The sequence below is a fragment of the Stegodyphus dumicola genome, chromosome 7, assembly GCF_044657685.1.
Source record: "Stegodyphus dumicola isolate Sdum_Otavi_A_Nest chromosome 7, ASM4465768v1".
In the NCBI taxonomy this organism is placed as follows: Eukaryota; Metazoa; Arthropoda; class Arachnida; order Araneae; family Eresidae; genus Stegodyphus; species Stegodyphus dumicola.
Genome location: NC_140774.1, coordinates 98,247,721 through 98,268,011, shown reverse-complemented (window position 1 = coordinate 98,268,011; position 20,291 = coordinate 98,247,721). Strand labels below are relative to the sequence as shown.

Here is a 20,291-nt window from a genome sequence, read left to right as displayed (position 1 = left end):
TAAATGTAAACATTCTAGATTGATTTGTGACGCCAAATGCCTCCCGCGTCAGACAGAGATTCGCAAAGAAATGATGAATGACAAAATGAAAGATCAAATAGTGTTCCAATGAATCATGATGGATTATCTGACATTTCAAAGTATTTGAATAAAGCAATAATTAACGACAGTGAACCGATCGAATATTTGATAGATACTGGAAGCGCTGTCAGTGTATTAAGATTTTCGGTCTTTTCGAAATTACGATTACCAGTCCAACCGGACACAAAAAAAATTTTTGGAATTGGGAGCGTAAATCACGCATCTACAACGACCTTGGGAAAAGTTCAAGTTTCACTTCGAATCGACGAAATCCAAACAACCGCGAATTTGTTTATCGTAAATGATGAGCTACAGCCATATGACGTAATTATTGGGAGATATTTTAAACGATCAAATGTTGGCTTATGGGAAAATAGAGGATTCGTTTAACATGGTATGCTAATAAAATTCCATTCGCGCAATTGATAAACGAAACGGATCGTAAACATATTAAGTTATATTCTGAGAAACCAACAGAAATAAAAAGTAACAGGATAAACTGTGCATTCTGTAACCCCAGATATAAATAACGGACTGATTTTATTTCAAAGCAAGCATGGAAATCCGGATTCAGTAATGGAGGTTACAAATGGTAGGGTAACAGTCCCAGTTATGAACATAGGACACACTAACATCAGATTAAAAGAAAATCAGTGTATCAGCAGGGTAATAGATATAACAGAAGATTGGGAATTAAAGGAAATAGACAAGCTAAATATAAACAAAGATGAAGAACAAAACCGTGTATTTTCCATTTCTCAAAATATTCGCCGAATAAAGATAGATGATATAAAATTTGTTGAGGCAACTACAGATAGTGAAAGAACTGATATCTTAAAATTAGTAAATGAATTTAGGGATTGCTTTACTCTTAATTTAAATGAATTAGGTTGCACGAACATAGTAAAAATGGACATCAAAGAAATTGACGGGAGTAAGCCTGTGTCTTCTCATCTGCACAAAACGAATGCAGCTGAACGTAATGTAATAAAAGAAATTGTTAAGGAATGGAAAGATAATGGAATAGTTTCTGAAACTAGATCGCCTTACGCTAGCCCAGTGTTACTAGTAAAGAAAAAAACAGGAGAATATAGACTGGTAATTGATTACTGCAGACTTAATAATCATACGATAAAGGATAAGTTCCCTTTGCCTCGAATAGATGATCTTTTAGAATGTTTAGGAGGATGTAAAATTTTCACTACTCTGGATTTAGCCCATGGCTATTTGCAAATACCGTTAAGTGAAGAAGCTAAATTGAAGACGGCGTTCATTACTCCAGATGAAACAGGACAGTTCGAAAGGATGACATTTGGGTTAGTAAATGCTCCTGCTGAGTTTCAGCGCCTAATGTCGTATGTCCTAAGCCCCTTGTTGGATACTAAGGTGCTGTGTTATATGGATGATATACTTATTCCTGCAAAATCTTGGAAAGAGATGATTTTCAAATTAAAGGAGGTATTAGAATGCCTAAGAAAAGCAAATTTAACTTTGAAATTATCTAAATGTGCATTTAGGAAAAGAGAAGTAGATTTCTTGGGTTTTATTATAAATGAAGATGGTATTAGACCGGGATATAGAAAAATAAAAGCCATAACAGAATTTCCAGAACCAAAGAATGTGCACGAAGTGCGAAGATTTTGGGAACTGACTGGATTTTTCACACGATTTGTGCCGAAGTATGCGTTTAAAAGCGAACCATTGACCAGATTGACAAAGAAGAATCGAGACTTCAAGTGAAAGCAAGAACAAAAGAAGTCGTTCGAACTACTGAAGGAACAACTGACTGATAAGCTCATATTAGCTCATTATCAACCGCATGCAGATACTGAAGTCCATTGTGATGCAAGTGCAGAAGATTTGAGTGGAATGCTAATGCAACCTGATGAAGATGGAAAATGGCATCTTGTTTATTGCGTCAGCAAGAAAACAACAGAAGCAGAGAGAAAGTATCATTCCAGCAAATTGGAGTTAATGGCCATCATATGGACGTTGGACAGGTTAAGACAGTTCTTAATTGGCATAAGATTTACAATTATTACTGACTGTCAAGCTCTTATATATGAATGCGAAGAAGACTACAAATCCTCAAATAGCCCATTGGTGTAGTTTGATTCAATTCATTCATGTTGCATTAGCATTCCACTCAAATCTTCTGCACTTGCATCACAATGGACTTCAGTATCTGCATGCGGTTGATAATGAGCTAATATGAGCTTATCAGTCAGTTGTTCCTTCATTTATAATAAAACCCAAGAAATCTACTTCTCTTTTCCTTGAGTTTGAGATAAAGCATAGGTCAGGAAAAAGACTGTCTCATATTGATGCTTTGAGCAGAGGTCCTGTATCAGAAGCTGATGATACGATGACGAGAATAGCTGAAAATTTTGAAGTTTGCCAGTCCCTAGCCAAAGAAGAGCAAATACTAATGATACAACATGCTGCCCAAGACCTGAAAAGAATTATCGAAATTTTCAAGGAGAAACAAGAGGAACGAACTGCTGAGGAGAAAAAAACAATTATGAATTACGTGTTTTTAAGAAGAATAAACTATTTTGGAAAACCGTAATGGATGGAAAGGAGAGACTACTCTATGTGATTCCAAAAAGCACGAAGAAGAGTGTAGTGGTGAAATTCCATGATTTATTTGGTCACTTTTCTGTGGATAGAACAGTTAGCAAAATTAAGGAATTATATTGGTTCCCAAGCATGAAACAATATGTACAAAGACACATATCAGCATGTATTGAGTGCCTTATGAATAAAGCGACAGGTGACAAGCAACAAGGACTGTTATATCCCATAAAACCTGGTAAAAGACCATTTGCTATTGTTCACATGGATCACTTGGGTCCTTTTGTAAAGAGTTCGAGAGGTAATCAAGAACTGTTAGTGATAATTGATAACATGACTAGGTTCGTGAGAATTTTTGCAGTTAAGAATACTAGTGCTAAAAATGTTTTACAGTCTTTGAAGAATTTCGTTAATGATTTTTGACTACCGGAAAGAATAATAAGTGATAGAGGATTTTGTTTTACTTCTCACCAATTTAAGCAGTATTGTACAGATAACGGAATATATCATACTTTGAATTCTACCAAACACCCCCAAGCCAATGGTATGGTAGAGCATGTCAACAAAACAATTTTAGCAACGATAATGACAAGTTTGACAGATAAACAACACAGAGATTGGGATTCAAGAATAAGAGACGGAAAGAAATCTTAACAACATGGTAAACAAAACTACGAATAAGACTTCATTTGAAATGCTATATGGGTATTCTCCCAGATTTAATGATGGAATACTTAGGAAGTTAGCAGATGAAGATTCAGATGCAGGGAAAGACCCGCGAGAAATCCAAGAGCAAACGCGAGGAAGAACTGAGGAACAGCAAGTGAAAATGAAAGAGAGATTTGATGCGAAGAGGTGTCTAATATTTGAGCAAGGAGAAATAGTTGTGATGAGATGTGCTCCTAAGGCTATAGGTCAACCTACCAAAACACAGCCGAAATATCGAGAGCCATTTATAATAACGGAAATATTACCTAGCGATACCTACAGAATAACTTAACTAGAAGCGAAGAATCGAGGTCGCTACTTCACTACCACTGCTCATGTGAGTCAGCTGAAGCCATGGAGGTGCGATCCCGGCTCTGACAATGATGATGACTACGGTGACAATCAAGATGCTGATCAGTTATCAAGCTTCATTCCTCGACGGAATCCAATCAAATCTGTTTGTAAGGCCTGATGGAGGTGCTCTCCCCTGTGATTAAGGTGAGATTTTTCCTTTTTTGTTTGTGTGCTTATCTACGTATGTTTGCTGATAGAAAACTTTAGAAACTTTCAACTTTTGAACATTAATTGACTTTGAACTTTTGAACATTAGCTGAAAGACTTTAGTGCATTTGTTTTGAACTTATCATTTTAGGATTGATAAAAATTGAGTTATTTCATATATATCATGTATTAGTAATGATTTTCAGAAAAATTTTGATTATTATGCTAATGTATCAAAAAAATATGTGAATTTATGTATGTGAAAATATTTGAGTAAGTTTATTATCATATCAAATTTTAGTATAATGTGTACTCTTAGTGTATTTGTAATATGTATGTTAAGTAATGTGTACAAGAGTTGAAGTAGAAAATTGTATTAATTATAAAATTTATTTGTACAATCGGGACGATTGTCAGGTAAGAATGACTGAATGTTATCAGCCGATAGATGGCATTGTAGAAAAGCCGCCGATAGGGGGCGCACAATATTAATCAGGAAGCGAGAGAATGTGATTAAGTTTAATAATGTTCTGTAATGATATGTATATATTTACTGTAATAATAAAGCATTTATAAAATGCAATAGTTATCCCAACTGAATGAAAAGTGAAAGCCCCTAGCCGTCCTGAGATTAATAATGGAGATTAAAGTTAACAATTTGCCTTGAAACTTTGATCATTTGAATGCTCGATCAAGATGATTTTGCATACCAAATTTCACCATGATCGCAAAAGTCCTTGGTGCTTCAACTTTTTTGCAAGAGTGTATTTTATACACTTATAACAGTTGGAGATATTTGAAATAAGGTAAGTGACATTTTATTTATGTTTTACTAACAGTTAGCTTTATGTTAATTTTTTTTTTCTTCTTTTTTTTAATGTTTCATTTTGCCACATACTTTCTCAGTCTAGAGGTAGTAAATAGTAGGTAGATTTTATGTCAAGTGGCATAGATTAAAATGAGAAAATAAGACCATAATCAGGATGAAGATTGGATGCTGTCACCGCTGCTGCTTGTCTTGAGAGAGACCTACTGATTAGATCAAAAATGAAAGGCCTGATATAAGCACAGTTGGCAAGTTTTGTAAGTTAGTTGGGCTCTGTCTGAGGCATTTAGTGTCGTACCTTCGTGTAGAGTTCCAGGGATTGTAACCCAGTTAATATACTTATAAGAATTACTACTATTGTAACCCAGTTAATATACACAAGGTTCTAATAAGCCCCTAATGCACCACAGTTTATAAGTTGCTTTGTAACATTTAATTCTCACTAGATGCAAAAAATAAGTTTTACATGAATTTTTACATTTTTGTGTTTTATTTTATGACCACAGTAAGGATTAATGAAAGGGAATAACTTGCTTTAATATGCAAAGATAATTTTTTAAGGGTAAGCAGTTAGTTATAAATAATAAAATTAGGTAGTTAGATAACCTTAGTCATTACGGATTTACATGGCTACTATTAAATTTTATTTATTTTTTAACAATCCCAATCTAATAAAATTTCGCATCTTAAAAAACATGTAATTTATGACACTGATTCTTAAACAGTATTAGGATAATTACACATTAAAAGCTATTAAACAAAATATTTATGCGTGTTTTTTTAATTGGAAGTCTTCCCAGACATTTTGGCTAATTTATCCCAATTTTCTTATTTTTAAACATTTTTCTAACAATTAGAGATATGTTTCAATATACAAACCAATGTTCCCACTAGTTCCTGCGTGCTTTTATTGGTATGTCTGAAAGTAACTACAAAGTCACTAAGATTTAAATAAACCTCTTATTTTAAAAAAAAAAACTTGGTTCGTACAGGCAGGTTATCTAGACTAGTAGTCAAAGACTACACAATTTAAATTTAATTTAGGGTGGCTCAGTAACTCTGCAGTAGTAACAAATTCAAATATTAGCAATGATAATGCAAAGATGAATAATTACAAATTATCAGAGCTGGCGGGAACTAAGGCAACATCTAAGTGGAGGACAAAAACACTCTGTCTTACAATCCAAAAATCTCAGTTTAAAAACTATCTGATTTGCATTATGGTGAGGAAATGGAAAGGGAAAGTTATAGAAAAAGCTAGAATTCTAAACAACTGATTAATTTGTATAATAAAAACTGTACATATCTTTGAAGAATAATTTTCTTCCTTTTTATGCATTCAGTTTCTTTCAATACATTTCTTCTTCACTTTAGAATTTTTGGAATTAAAGATTTCTGTTATTCTAAAAAACCAATTGCATTTAGAATGTGAAGAAAAAGCTACTAATTTTATTTAGTAATATGAACATTCAGGATAAATATGAAACGATATGTGGTAGGGCTGATTTCAGAGATGATGAGACAGAATTTTTGGAATTTAGTGACATGCCAAGCAACAAAATCTAGAAATGGCAAAACTTTTAGAATTTAGGACAGGGACTGGGAGCATAATTTAGGAGAACATTCAGCAGCGTAATTTATAAAGGCACTAGGCGGCAGAAATTAGAATCTACAGAGATCGCATCAGGTGGGAAAATGCCCAGCATCAGCCTTGTATATGATCCATGTATAAGGTGAATTTTTTAAATTGTTGTTTTCAATTTCTTTATTAACAGATTTTTTTTTATAAAAGCCTGTCCATGCGAAAAGATTAGAAACATTTTTTATATTTTTCATGCTTATGTCTAGTGAAATATTGAGAAAATAAAGAGAAGATGTTAAGAAAGATGTTTTTATGTTAAGAAAAAGACTTCTAATATCAGAAGTACAACATTCAAACACTATGTTTTCATTGTCCTTCCAAAATTTTCCAAAATGTAAGAAATTCATCCATTATGTGTTAATATAATAAAGACATTTTTCAGGGGCCTTCTAGAATTGTAGGTCTGTAAATCTTGCCTTCAACTCCTTCTAAACTTTCCAAGTTGCAATGTCTAAAATCTTAAAGAGAAATTAGCCCTACCAATTCTGTAACAGAAAAAAATCTGATGTGTACACCACGACTTCCTTGTACGGAATATTAAATTATACACATTTTTTCTTGCATTTCATTTAAACTTATTAGATTGAATTAAATCTACTTTGCCGACAGTGCATAAACCACAATAGAATAAATGCATTCTTTAAAATTCACTCTAGTATTTGTTTAGCATAGCGACACTCTGGAGCTAGATTCACTTAACAGTATTATATTTCATTCATATTATAACTCATAATGCACAAAATTTATATCATTTAAAGAATAGAATTATCTAATCGTTGCCACATGTTCTATTCAAATACTATAATAAAGCTAGAACAATGTATAAAAGAAATTAAGCAAACAAAACAAAAAAGAAAGTTTTTCACAGACGATTGAGTATTTCTCATTCAATTAATTCAGTTCTCACTTCGCAAGAAGGCAAAAATACATAAAAAATCAAAATATCTATAATAAAAATTACGAAGTAAATCTTAAATACTTATTTCCTTGAAAAAATTCCAGAAAGGACTAAGCATGATTTAATTGGCAATAATAAATGAATGCGTTATCTTTGTTGTTGTGAAGCTAAGTTTCTCTAGATTGGCAACAAATCCACTAGTCTCCTGTTTCAAATGTAAACATCAATGGCCGCCATTAAAAACAGGCTTAATGGCAATTAAACAACTTTAAAATTGCTGATAATTCTAAAAACATTGCACACAGATTTACTAAAGGCATAAAATCCTTAACCGGAAGATTTTTAAAGCAAAAAATGTACAATTTACAAACATATATGAGTAAAGAAACTGAGATCACTGAGCCGGGTAACAGAGTGGATATATATATATAAATATATTTATATACGTTTGGTGCGGCCGATTGCAACCAAAATACGAGGTGCACATCTACATGTTATAGCAGTCCTATATACAAAATTTCAACGTTCTGAGACTACTCGTTTTGAGTTATGCGAGATATATACGAACGTTTCAGAATTAATTTTAAAGCAGTTTTATAATTTTTTTGAAGGAAAAGAGTATTTTGTTCTGTCCTTACGTACAGATATATTTCATGAAAAATCTTTTTACCATGAAAAAATTAAAAGGAAGAAAATTTTAATTAATTACATAGCTATTTTGCTTTTGCTATGAATTGTTTTGTAAACTGTGCTTTATAGCATTTATTATGTTGTTTATTTTTCAGATTCAAAATACTGTATAATAAGTTGCAAAAACGGGAAGTAATGTTGCTTCATAATATGACAGCAAAAAAATACAAATGTTTTTAATGCTATTTCTTAAACATAATTTTAATATATTACCATTATTTTAGTTAAATTTATCAATAATATAATATTTTTAAAAAAATCGTCGAAAATCTCCGAATCATAAATTTTCTATAGAAAATGATCTTAAAATTGCCAAAATGTTGATAAGTAACCAAATTTTGAGCCGTTTAATAAAAGAATTCACATCCCCAAAAGTGGAAAGTTGTTTAAGAGCTCTTCATTAGAAAAAATTTAAATAATTTTGAAATGCTTATGTTTCACTCCTTGAGCAGAAACTCCAGTATCCCATCCTTTATATTAGAAACAGGAACAAATTATAACCCTTGAACCCATTTAAAAGATAATCGTATTTGTCAGTGAACTGTCAAAAGGACTCTTAAGGACCATACAAACCCTGGGTGTAATATTCAAACTGAATCATGCTGGAAAATTTTGAAGCTAAAGATTTTCTATACAGTATGAAAAGTACTATATTACAAATGCTTCTTCATCACCTTGCAGCAGCCTGGTAGACATCCATTCATAAAAGTGACAATTTTTTTTAGCCATGCTGCACAACGTTCCTAGTGTATATGGCCGAATGATTTTTAGGGACACTGGAGTGTGTGTGTGATTATGGCAAAGCCTCGAGGGCTATCTGCCTAAGAGGAGGGATGCCTTCGTGGAGGACTTTCTAAGGGAAACTGGCTCGTATACACGTTACACAAGGGGAAAACCACGAAAACGCCCATGCAGCCAGCCCGTTCGCGGGATTCGAACCTCGGACCGAACTACCAGTGTTCAGCGACTTTACCACTCGGCCGCTGGTGGGCCTAGGGACACTGAAAGTAATTTAAATTTAATGGAATTAAAAATTTAAAAGATCTTAAAATATATATGGAATCATTTTCTTTTATATATTCTTAAACATTTGTACTTATTTTCATACTTAAAAATGGTGTTTTAGTGATGCCACTTAAGAAATAAATATTTAAGTAAAAGCATCAGATCACATACTGCATGGATTTCAAAATGCAATGAACATTTTGCAGTTTGTTTTCAAATAAATGTGAAATTACAAAGAATAGGTTAAGACAATGGCTCCTTGGCATTTTTTTTTTTTTTTTTTTTATAAAGTAGAAGTCCGAGTTCATTCTAGCACCACCCGCATCACTTTAGAATTTTATCTATAGCAGAAAACAAAACTTCCAAATACTTAAATTTGCAGATACCAAACAATAAAATTCTAAATGATTTAAGAACAAGTTACACTACATGAGTCAAGATGGTATTATTCATAGCTTTACGAGTTTTCTGCTTCTTTTAAATTTGTTATATTATACAAAAATAAAGACTTAGTTTGTTATGATTATTCCAACATAGTTTCATCCGACTGAAACTTTGTGTGTTACTGATGCTGTTAGCATTTCTAAAATACCTTTACATTTCTGAACACACTTTGAAAACTTCAATATTGTGATTGGCTGTAAACTATTCCAAAATCTAAACTTGAAAAACACACAGCAGTTAAATGATACATCCAAGTTAACACGAAAGAATCGTGAATTTAACAGTTTAAATAAAAGGAAATTGATTGGTCATACCTTTAATTACAAGTAACAAGTCTAATGGCAATTACCTTGATGATCTTTCCATTTTGGTTTCTGACACTCCATAAAAATAAAAGAACAGAACATTAAAGTGCACTGCCAGCTAGAAATATATAAAGCATTTTAAGTGAATTTTCATATAGTGAAACCCTTGACAATCTGAGTAGATATAATTATCATTTTCAAAAGAAATGTTGTTTTTAAGTCTTTCATACACAGTGGTTATAATTAAAGTGGCCCTATTTAGACCACTTTAGAACCCGTTCTACTTATTGAATTTTGATGAAATTTAGTATATATGTTGTATGAACCATGGGGGAAAAATTTCTGAAAAAAAAAAAAAAAAAAGTTCAAATTTTGACCACCAGAGAAATTGTGATGAAAAAAGGAGAACAAAAAAAAAAAATCTGTCAGAATAATTAAAATAAATATTCAGTTACAGAATGTGTACAATGTGTGCACCACTGACATTAATTATGTGTTGAAAGCGCATTATAGCGTGTTCAATGGTAGCGCAAAGTAACTCTTGAGGGATTTCAGCAAGATGCCGTGTAATGCTGGCTTTCAACTTACGTAAAGTTATAATTCCTCTTCCTTAAACATGGTCTTTTAGAAATCCCCACAACCAGAAATCACAGGAATTTAAGTAGAAAGAAAGAAGAGGCCAGGCATTTGGAAATGCTCTGGATATTACATGATTCTCGCCAAAGTTAGTACAAAGCAGCTCTTTGACTTAATGCCCAATGTGGAGAGTTGCTCCATCTTGCATGAAGACAATGGTCTGATAAAACAGTTTTGCCAGTAAAGCTCGATCTTTCTTCTGTAAGAGCATGATTAAAAATGACAAAGGCAAGCAGAATGATTTTCTGGCTTTGGCTGCAAGTCTCTTTATAGGTTTGACTAATTTGCATTAGGAATTTTTTTAAATTGCCATCTGGTGGTCAAAATTTGAACTATTTTTTTTATTGCAGAAATCTTTTTCCCATAGTCCATATAATGTATATACTAAGTTTCATCAAAATCCGATTGGCAGAAAGGGTTCTACAGGGTCTAAATAGGATCACTTTAATTATGTATTTTAAACCCTGTATTACAAAATTACTACTGAATCATAAATTAGAATGATTTCAGCATTCAGATTACAATCCAACAATGACACCATATTAAGCACTGTTAAGTAAAAACATCATTTCGAGCAAAGAAATTACTGCATTATCTTCAAATTATGGAATCAAGTTGAATATTAAATCTCCCCCCTCCCAACAGTAAACACTTGCCTTTCCAACAATTGTCTCTCCTAAGGCCGGAAATGGTGGCCATTTTATTATGGAGTCACCTAATAGGCAGCCACAATTGCCTCTTATGAAGGGATGAACAGTTAAAACCATGCCTTCTCTGGGATTTGTACCTGGGCCCTTTGGCATCGGAGCCGGCTCCCATAACCACTATACCATCTGGTAGCCTATTTTAAAACAGGGTTCATAGCCACATTTTAGTTAAAAAAATAAGCACCTATAAGCACTTTTCAAGCACATTTTAAGAAAAAAAATAAGCACCTGTCTAATTACATTATACACAACTGCATAACCTTAAAAATTAGACTTGTAATTTAAAATATGAGAAACGCAGTATTTATTAAGAGAGAATAAGCATTACCTCAATCATGGAAAATAATTACCTTTTTTTTAATTTTAAATAACAGTTCAATTTACAGAACTAGTTTACAATGAGAGGGAAAAAAAACTATGCAGAACTAAACTTATATTACAAGATTTAATGATGAAATTTCAGTTCAAAATAGAGAAAATAAATAATAATAAGGCACATTTATTGTATTCGCTTGGAACCTAATAATAAATACAATTTATTTTTACACTCATATTGATATTTAAATAATTTAAATCTAAATTCTGAACATTTTCTAAATTTTCATTGTATATGAGTTTTCCCTTAACAGATACTGCAAGCAAAGTAATTTAAGTAAAAAAGAGGAACATTTCTGAAATCAGAAGACAAAAATTTGCTTCATGCAGTCATCCTTTAACAGTAAAAGCTTAACTAACCCACATACTTGGAAATTGGCGAATATTCGGACAGTCGAGCGTAATTTGAAAAAGAGGAGCAAAAGAAAAAAAGGGGTCCGGGACAGACTGTAGCCGCTCTTTAGATTTTTCTGCTAAATAAATGCTTTTGACATTTCGATATGTGCATCATACAAAAATAAACCAATGGAACTGAAAAATATTCTGCTTAGCAAGCACAGTAAAACTCTTTTAAAACCCCTTCATGCCGACTGTCACATCTACGTGCCAGCAACGAACACACTCACTTCCCGGCCGACAGGCAGGCGTGCCAGAGCATTTTCCCGTTCACTACCGACTGTCATGTATTTGTGCCAGTGTCCTGGAACGTTTTTCAAACTATAATTTCTGCCACAAGATGGCACTGTATGTCCAAATGGTTTCAGATACATGTACATTAGACCTTCTACTCAAAATGAGAGAAGCATGACTCACATATACGTGTTTTTGATTATATAAACAAAAGGGGAAATAAATGTTTCCGAATGGCATGATTTATGACGTCTCTTTAAATCGCACTTTATTCGCACGTGGTAGCTGTTTATTTAAGTAGAGAAAATTTATTTGCGCTAAAGCATTGGGTATTTCGGTTTGCAGTTCAGTTTTTAGAAAATAATTAGATCTTGTTAGACGTGAATTCTTTCTGTTTTTATCGTTGCAATGTCGAAGCGTCGAAAATGTTTAACAGAGCATGAAATAGCAGAAATGATGCAAAATATTTCAGATATTGATTCTGAAATTCTGATATTCTAATATTGATTCTGAAAGATTAACTGAAAGACATTTTCCAAAACTTTGTTCAGAAGAGACTGGTAAGAAAATGAGACGACAATGCTTCGTTTGTTCACATTCCCGGAAAAATCCTCCAAAACAGCAAATGAGTTATTACGAGTGCAAGGAATGTAACGTAGGACTGTGTGTAGATCCCTGTTTTCAAATTTTTCATATGAAAAGAGAATTTTAAGTAATATATTTAGTTTTTAGATGTATAATGTTAATCATAAAATGGTAAGTAATGAAAATAAAATGCGTAAAATATGCATTTAAACAAAAAATAAAGTAATTAAAGTATATAGTATAAAAATATCTATAAAGCATAAGCCGTTTAAATACTCTATAGAGCATTATTAAACAATGCGTTGATACTTCGGAAATTTCATGGATTTAGGCTTAGTAGCAAAAAAGCCCCTGGCCCTGGAGAGACGCTCGCATAAGACACTGCCGGCCTCCGCGATAAGCGGGCGTTTGTGCTACCCGGCTCGAAGGGGTTTTAAGTGTTCATAAACAAATCTCCGACAGAACATCAAAATTAATTATCTCTGCAAAATATCGCAAACGTTATTGAGCAATACGTGTGCCGTAATTCTTCCCTACGTGATATTATGCAATCGGAATCAACAGCTGCCGGTATGGGGAGAATAAAGAACTAAATAACTGCGGTGTTTTTCATTCTAATTTTCAACAGACGGCGTTAAATTTCCGGAATAGAATCATTCTTCGCTTGGGTTGGTAGACCGCAGAACTTTTAGTCCTATTCAATCCAGATTGGAAAAAAAAAAAAAAAAAGTCTGTTGCTTGTTTTGCAGCGAATTGTAACAGTTTCAATATTCGAGATTTTGTGGATAAAGGTGAGAACCTCCCAATCTTCGTACTGTATAATGTATTGGCCAAAAAAATGAAATTATTTTGACTATTCGATTACTTACCCTTTATTTAAGCCATTCCGAATATTATTCCTTAGAAAGCTAATCTGTGTTAAAACACAACCATTTTTGGAAGTTTACTATACTTCAGCAGTTACTGCAACTATGTTATTATAAACATTCATACATATGCTCATAATATAAGCATAATGATCATAATAAACAGGAATATGAACTGACCAAGCAGAACGAGAATGCAAATTATTAAGATCTTGATAGAAATTCAAACATGTGTAGTATTTGGGTGGGAGGAAAAGAATGCCGAATGTACCGGAATTTTTTACTGCTTTCGTAATTCTTTGACCAATAGAATGACGGGCACCTGTCTGTACTCTTCGTGCACACTAAAGGTTACGTTAATACAGAAAAAGGGGAAAAAGCTATTTCATTAAAAAAAAAAAAAAAAAAAAAGCACTAAAAGCAAAAAATAAGCACTAAAAACAAAAAAATAAGGGCTTTAAAGAAAAAGTAAGCACCTATAAGGGCCTTTATATTTTATTTTCAAATATAAGGACTTATAAGCACTTATAAGGACCACTACGAACCCTGTAAAAATGATGGAACTATAGTTTTGTTCAACCCATGATATTGTTATTACAGTATAAATATATAAAATCTGTTTTGTGAAATTTTTGGCTTTCTACATTGATTTGAGCTTTCACATTTACTGGCAATATACATTATTAGCTGTTTTTTAGCATAGTTAGATAAAGTAGACTTTTTATTTCAATGGACAGATTAGATATTTGAGAAGCCACTCAATATTCAAGATTAAAATATTCTTGCACCTTAAAGTATGCTGATTATTGCCATTAATTATGATAGAACAGTTTTCTTTAGCTTATTACTTGTAAGAATCACTATAGTTTGTTATACAGTTGTTTTCTAGGAGATAATGATCTGAATCAGTTAGTCGGTTAATGTTTTAAACAACTTAAACTCTTACATGAGAATTTAAGCCCATATTCACCAAACATTAACCAAATATCTAAATAATGATCTAATTTGATAACAAATAGCTAATGAATAAAAGATTTCATTATGATCTCAACTTGCCTATCATCCTGATCTTTCACTTCGAATGTTTTCTTAAAAACTTCGAAAATACACATTAATCCTCTGAGCGGCACAGGATTACGGAACTGTCATGAATACTTGTATTTAAACTTGTATTTAAACAGAATTTACAAGCTAAATTTGAATAATTACTTTTTTTAGTCTCTTTTTTTTAATAAACTTACATTTATTAAAATGACATTTACATTATTAAAGAAAGTAAGAAAGCAAAATATCTTAAATTACAAACTAATATGTGCCAAATGACCAAAAATCTAATTACCATATAAAGCTCTGAGAGGGTTAAATTTCAAATTCATACCAATTGTTGTATTTATTCCAAGGAGTTAATGAATTAAATCAATAATAATAATAAACTACAAAAGAGATTACAACCTGTTGCTTATTAGGATTATTATGTATCTTCAGTGCTGTCATGAGCAACTCAACAATTGTATAAATGTAATTTCTTTAAAGGTTAAATTTTACGGTTTGGCAACATTGTATCGCTTTTATGTTTTAGAATAAATAAAGTAAAAATGCACCATGATTTTGCATTAAGGTGGATTGCCTAATTTACAGTGAATTAATTGGGTGGATTGCCCGCATTACTTAATTATAAGTTTCTCTTTACAATGGAGTACTGACTGAATGAACAAAATTTAGATAGAGTCTTGTAACAAGTGCAATGCCAAATCTCATACATGCACATTTTTGTAGTTTTATTAGCAATAAATTTTAAAAATGTCCCATTCATGCTGAAACTCCTATCATCTCGTAGCATTAATAAATATATCACACATCACTTTTTTCCCTCCATACTGTCACCATCACCATGGTGCTACCAATGGGCACGATCACAATGCAAATTAATAACCACCATAACTGACAACTATCTATCTATAGTAAAATTATCTGGAGCTGGAAGTAGCAGAATTCACTGTATATTAAGTAACAAATAATCTATTGCTACTGTACCACAATAAATTTTCAAACATAAGCAAGTTTTATTTTCTGCGTCAATAAACAATGACTCACTTTTTTCCATCAAAAAAGACTATAAAAGTTAAAATGCAGAATTGAAATTATAATAAATGAAGTGAAAATGTATTAAATATTGTATAATCTACCGTCAATAGGCAAAAAATAATTTAAAGTTCAGACCAGCAGTTCACAAAATCAATTATATCACGTTATCTGTATGATATCTATTAAGAGTAACTGAAAATAGAAAAGATTAAATTTTATGTAGCACTTAACACAAATTTGCATGTAGTCTCATTAGAAATTAGATGCTTAACATTTTACAAATCATTTCTTGAGTACAATTTTATTACCCTTTTAATTTATGACCTTTATTAAATAATGTAAATATCTAGTTATTCATATTAGCAGCATTTCACTTTGTAATGTAATGTTACTTAACAGTTAAAATGAAATTATTTTTGTTTGTATATACACATTCAATCATTACAGCTAAATACTTTTAGCAACAAAAATCATCAATACAACCCTGCATAATTACAGAAGCATTTTAAAATTAACGTGACTAAAATAATGATTCTTTTTGCAATCATTCATTAGAAACTTTTATATGTTTAGGTATAATTAATTGCAAGCATCAGGAATTAGTTTGTGCAGCATATATTATTTATATATAACTTATGTAAAAGTTAAATTTCCTGACAATATTAATAGAAAGAAATTACTTAATTACAACACAGATTTACACATTTCCACCTACATCTATCAAATAGTTAACACTGTTTTAATACTTTTCAATAAGATGGTTAAGTGCTTCAGAAGGTTACATATTATTATCAAATAAACGTGATATTTTCAATATGAAAATAAATTTCACACAGATTATTGACAATGCTACACATGCTTATAAAATATAACTACTCGTTTTAACAAGATATGTATTTTTTTTATAATAGCCTTTGCATATTTTGAGAATGAACTTTTCAGTTTGTGAAACAGTATACACAGTCTGTGATCAATGAAAAAGACTTTAATGCATGAATTTTGATTTTTATACAAATAGTTTGCCAACTAACAGCTTTTAACTATAAAAGGGGGGATGAATAAAATGATAAAATGTCCTTGTCTCTCATATACAACCTTCTTGAAAACAATCAAACTCTTCCATTTTAAAAATCAGAGGATGAAATAATGATTACCTTTTCATATGAATCGACAGAAATGGTAGAAATTGGAATGTACACTTACTTAACAGAAAATTAACAAACTAGAAATATAATGATTATCTTCATGTACAAATGTATGGCACACGACAAACTACATATGAGAAATGCAATATACAAATAAATACAGTGATGCATAAATGCAATTTGTCACTGTGATGTTTTGTCTAAGATAATAAGGTTATTTTCAATCAACTCTTCATATGCTAATTTAAATTCTCCACCTTCATTTTTTGTACATAAATCAACTTTTGATATTTTCCCTGGTACCTGAAAAAAATAAAGAGAAAGATATTTAAAGGAATCTCAATAAATCATGTAACAAAATTTCCACATTAAAAGAGTAAGTTACATATTATATAGTGTTTCTATATAAACTAAGATTTATGTACATTACAGAAATATATACTCTACATGTTTTCTCTCTTCTTTTTAAGTGACAAATACTTTCTTAAGATGAAGTATAGAAATTTTTATTAATAATTTTAAGCAATTTTAGTAAAATAAGATATTAGTTTCACAGCAAGTGTTATGGCTAGACAGACCTCTTCTCCAAGAAATTATTTAAAGGAATCTACATTAGAACTGTAAGAGAAAAGGCTGCAACAGTACATCCACCTATGAATAATAAATAGGTTTAGACTGCTGCTTCACAGTAAGGCTATTGGAGACTGCAAGATAAAGCCTATTTAAAGATAATGCCAAGATTTCCAAATTACTTTGAAAATCTACATATATTTAAAAAGAACAAAGTAATAATGAGCAGGATCAATTACATGAAGAATACACCATACCTGCCAACCTCTAAAAATAAAAATTCAGAAGATTTCTCCCCCAAATTCAGATTTCTCCAAAATTCAGAAGAACACGAAGAATTAATATCATGCTTTGATATTGAAAAAATAACAATTTATACAAATAGAAAAAAGAAAATTGTACTTATATTAGTAAATCTCAGTTAAGTAGTAACTAAAAAATTTATTAGGAAACATAAAATAAGAACTTAATGTTACACAAAAAAATTATTGCAATGAATTTAGAGTCCATTTTTTGGCTTTAGCCAAAAATTCTTTGGAAAATTTTCTGTCATAACAATTGGTTTCCTCATAACATTTAGCAATTAAAATGTTTTCTAGAGTTTTTGGTGAAATTGAACAACGAATCATAGTTTTGTTTTTCTTTACAACACTGAAGACTCTCTCGCACTCAGCATTACTGTGTGGAATTACGAGAATAGCACATTAAACTCTTGCTAGTCTATCATATTTTGGTGTTCCATGAGCTCTTTTTATTCTTTTTAAGGTACCAACGAGGACATCAAGTCTATCTTCTCCAGAACTGGCAAAGTCTTCAAACTGTGCAGCAGAAAATTGGTTCTGTAGTTTATCTAAAGCATTATGGCATTCATTTTCTTTAATTGTTAACAAAAAATAGAAATTTATCAATAAAAAGATGAATCTTTTCAAAAGATGAATTTTCAATTTGTCAAAAGATGAAACATCCATCTGAAAAGTTAACCGGCGTGATCGGCAGCGCTTAGCGGCATGTTGTGTTCGATGAGGAATGCAGTAAGCAAACACTCTGCCAAAATGACATCGGCATCCGAATTCGTAGCCGAATTTGAAAAAAAATCATCCACTTTTTTTGACGTTGTCGAAGCCGAAGCATTAACTTCATGATTTTTAGACTTAACATGATTCACAATGTCGCTTTTTCCACCGTGACTTATTATGAAGGCACACACGCACACGTTGCAAAATGCATAGTTATTTCCTTTGAAGGATTCTTTAATTGTTGGAAATTCGGCTTTGTAGGCAGGACAAAACTATTGAGAACACGGTTTTTTTGAACTCATTTCGTAACAACGACATATTAACATGTTAAGAAAATTAGCACGTGCAAGCAAAAAAAAAAAAAAAAAAAACCAGAATCCGACAATCCACGCTCGCTGAGTAATTCCCTTGCTACTGAAGCGAACGCGAAAAAAATAATGTGGCGCCCACAAAGAAAAAAGTGGGAAAAACAAGTTCAGCGCATTGGAATGGCTGGTTAAGCGGCGAGTTGGGAGAAACCGCAGGTTACTGGATTCAAAGTAGTCAGTAGTTGGCGGTAAAACACGATGCAATTGGCGAAAATCGCTGAATTGCGAAAAATTCTAAAATTTCGACCAAAAATCACTAAAAAAACATGAAAAAGGAAAAAGATCGTAAAAAATGGATTACGATCGTAAAATCGTAAAGACAAACGCATTTTCGTAAAAGTTGGCAGGTACGAATACACACCAACATGTGGTTACCAAGTAATTTCTTTAATAAGTGAATTCATAAGAATTTTTGTTCCTTTTGCGAAGGCTTATCTTACCAAAAAGAGCATACCATTGGAAATTCTTCTAATGGTGTACTTGTTCCCCTTCAGACTTGGCACATAATTTTGTAAATTATTATGTACAGTCAAAAGTCGTTAATCCGGACTCGTTGGGACTTCGGCGATTCCGGATTATTGATTTTTCCGGATTATTGATCATTACTTTAAATCTGGTAAGATGGCATGCAGAAATTATAAAATTAAAAATATGAAACCATAATTTATGAAATAAAGAACAATTATGATCTAAAGGGTATCAAAATTTACAAAAAAAGAAAGCTTAATATTTATTTGTTTACTTTATTAAACATTTCTTTCAATGTAAGTTGTTTAATTTGCTTCGTTTTAGGTGATAATACTTTCTCTTTAATTCTATAAACAGACATAATTTCTTGTTCAGTATCAAAGTTCCGCTGATCAAGTCCTATAATTGCTGTGTCGAGAATACCGACTAATTTGTGAATCAAAATTTTTCATTTTCAATAACCTCTGTGTCACTTTCTTCACTGTCGGAAGCGAATTATAATGACGAGGAATTTGATTTAAGTCATATCAAAGACAGAGTACATCAAGATCAAATACTACATTTAGAAAGGAATTATAAGCCAAATAAAATAAAAACATTTGCCCTGAAGATAAGGATAGTGCTGACAGATCAACTTCCAATTCATTGCGCGCCGCGGCATTGAAGAAAAGCATTTCTTGGGCTGATATTAAGGAAATGTGATCTGTTTGGGCTACAACACAAGCCATTGTGTAAAAGTGGCATCATAAGACAGCAGTAATGAATAGTATTCAATGATAATGTGATGTTCTATTTTGGAACAACTAGCATTGCTGCAAATGCCAGATTACAGTGGAAAGTTTTTTTTTTTTTTTTTTTTTTTTTTTTTTAAAATTTATTTATTTATTTATTTATTTATTTTTTTTTTAATCTGGAAAAGAGGGAAAGTGAACTCAAACCTTCAAGCAGTAATACAAAGAATCAAAAGAAATAAAATAAGAAAGGTACAGTTATTTAGTGTGATATTACAAAATACAGTACAAAGTCTGTAATCCAGACGTCCCTTATCCGGAATGATCTATAATCCAGACCTCAAACCCACAAACTTTTTTTTTTTTTTGCATGCGTTCACTAGTAATGAGTTTACGCATGCGCATTTAATGTATAGCGGGCGGTATAAGCTAGGC

General features: G+C 31.8%; 1 protein-coding gene across 1 annotated transcript in view; it reads right to left on the bottom strand.

The window, feature by feature from the left end:
- Positions 1-16,521: 16,521 nt before the first annotated feature.
- Positions 16,522-20,291, bottom strand: part of qin (tudor domain-containing protein qin) — a 255,808-nt gene continuing 252,038 nt past the window's right edge. The window contains exon 38 of the mRNA XM_035358504.2: positions 16,522-17,006. Coding sequence (XP_035214395.1) covers positions 16,887-17,006 — 120 coding nt within the window. The 3' untranslated portion in view covers positions 16,522-16,886. The remainder of the gene's footprint in view (positions 17,007-20,291) is intronic.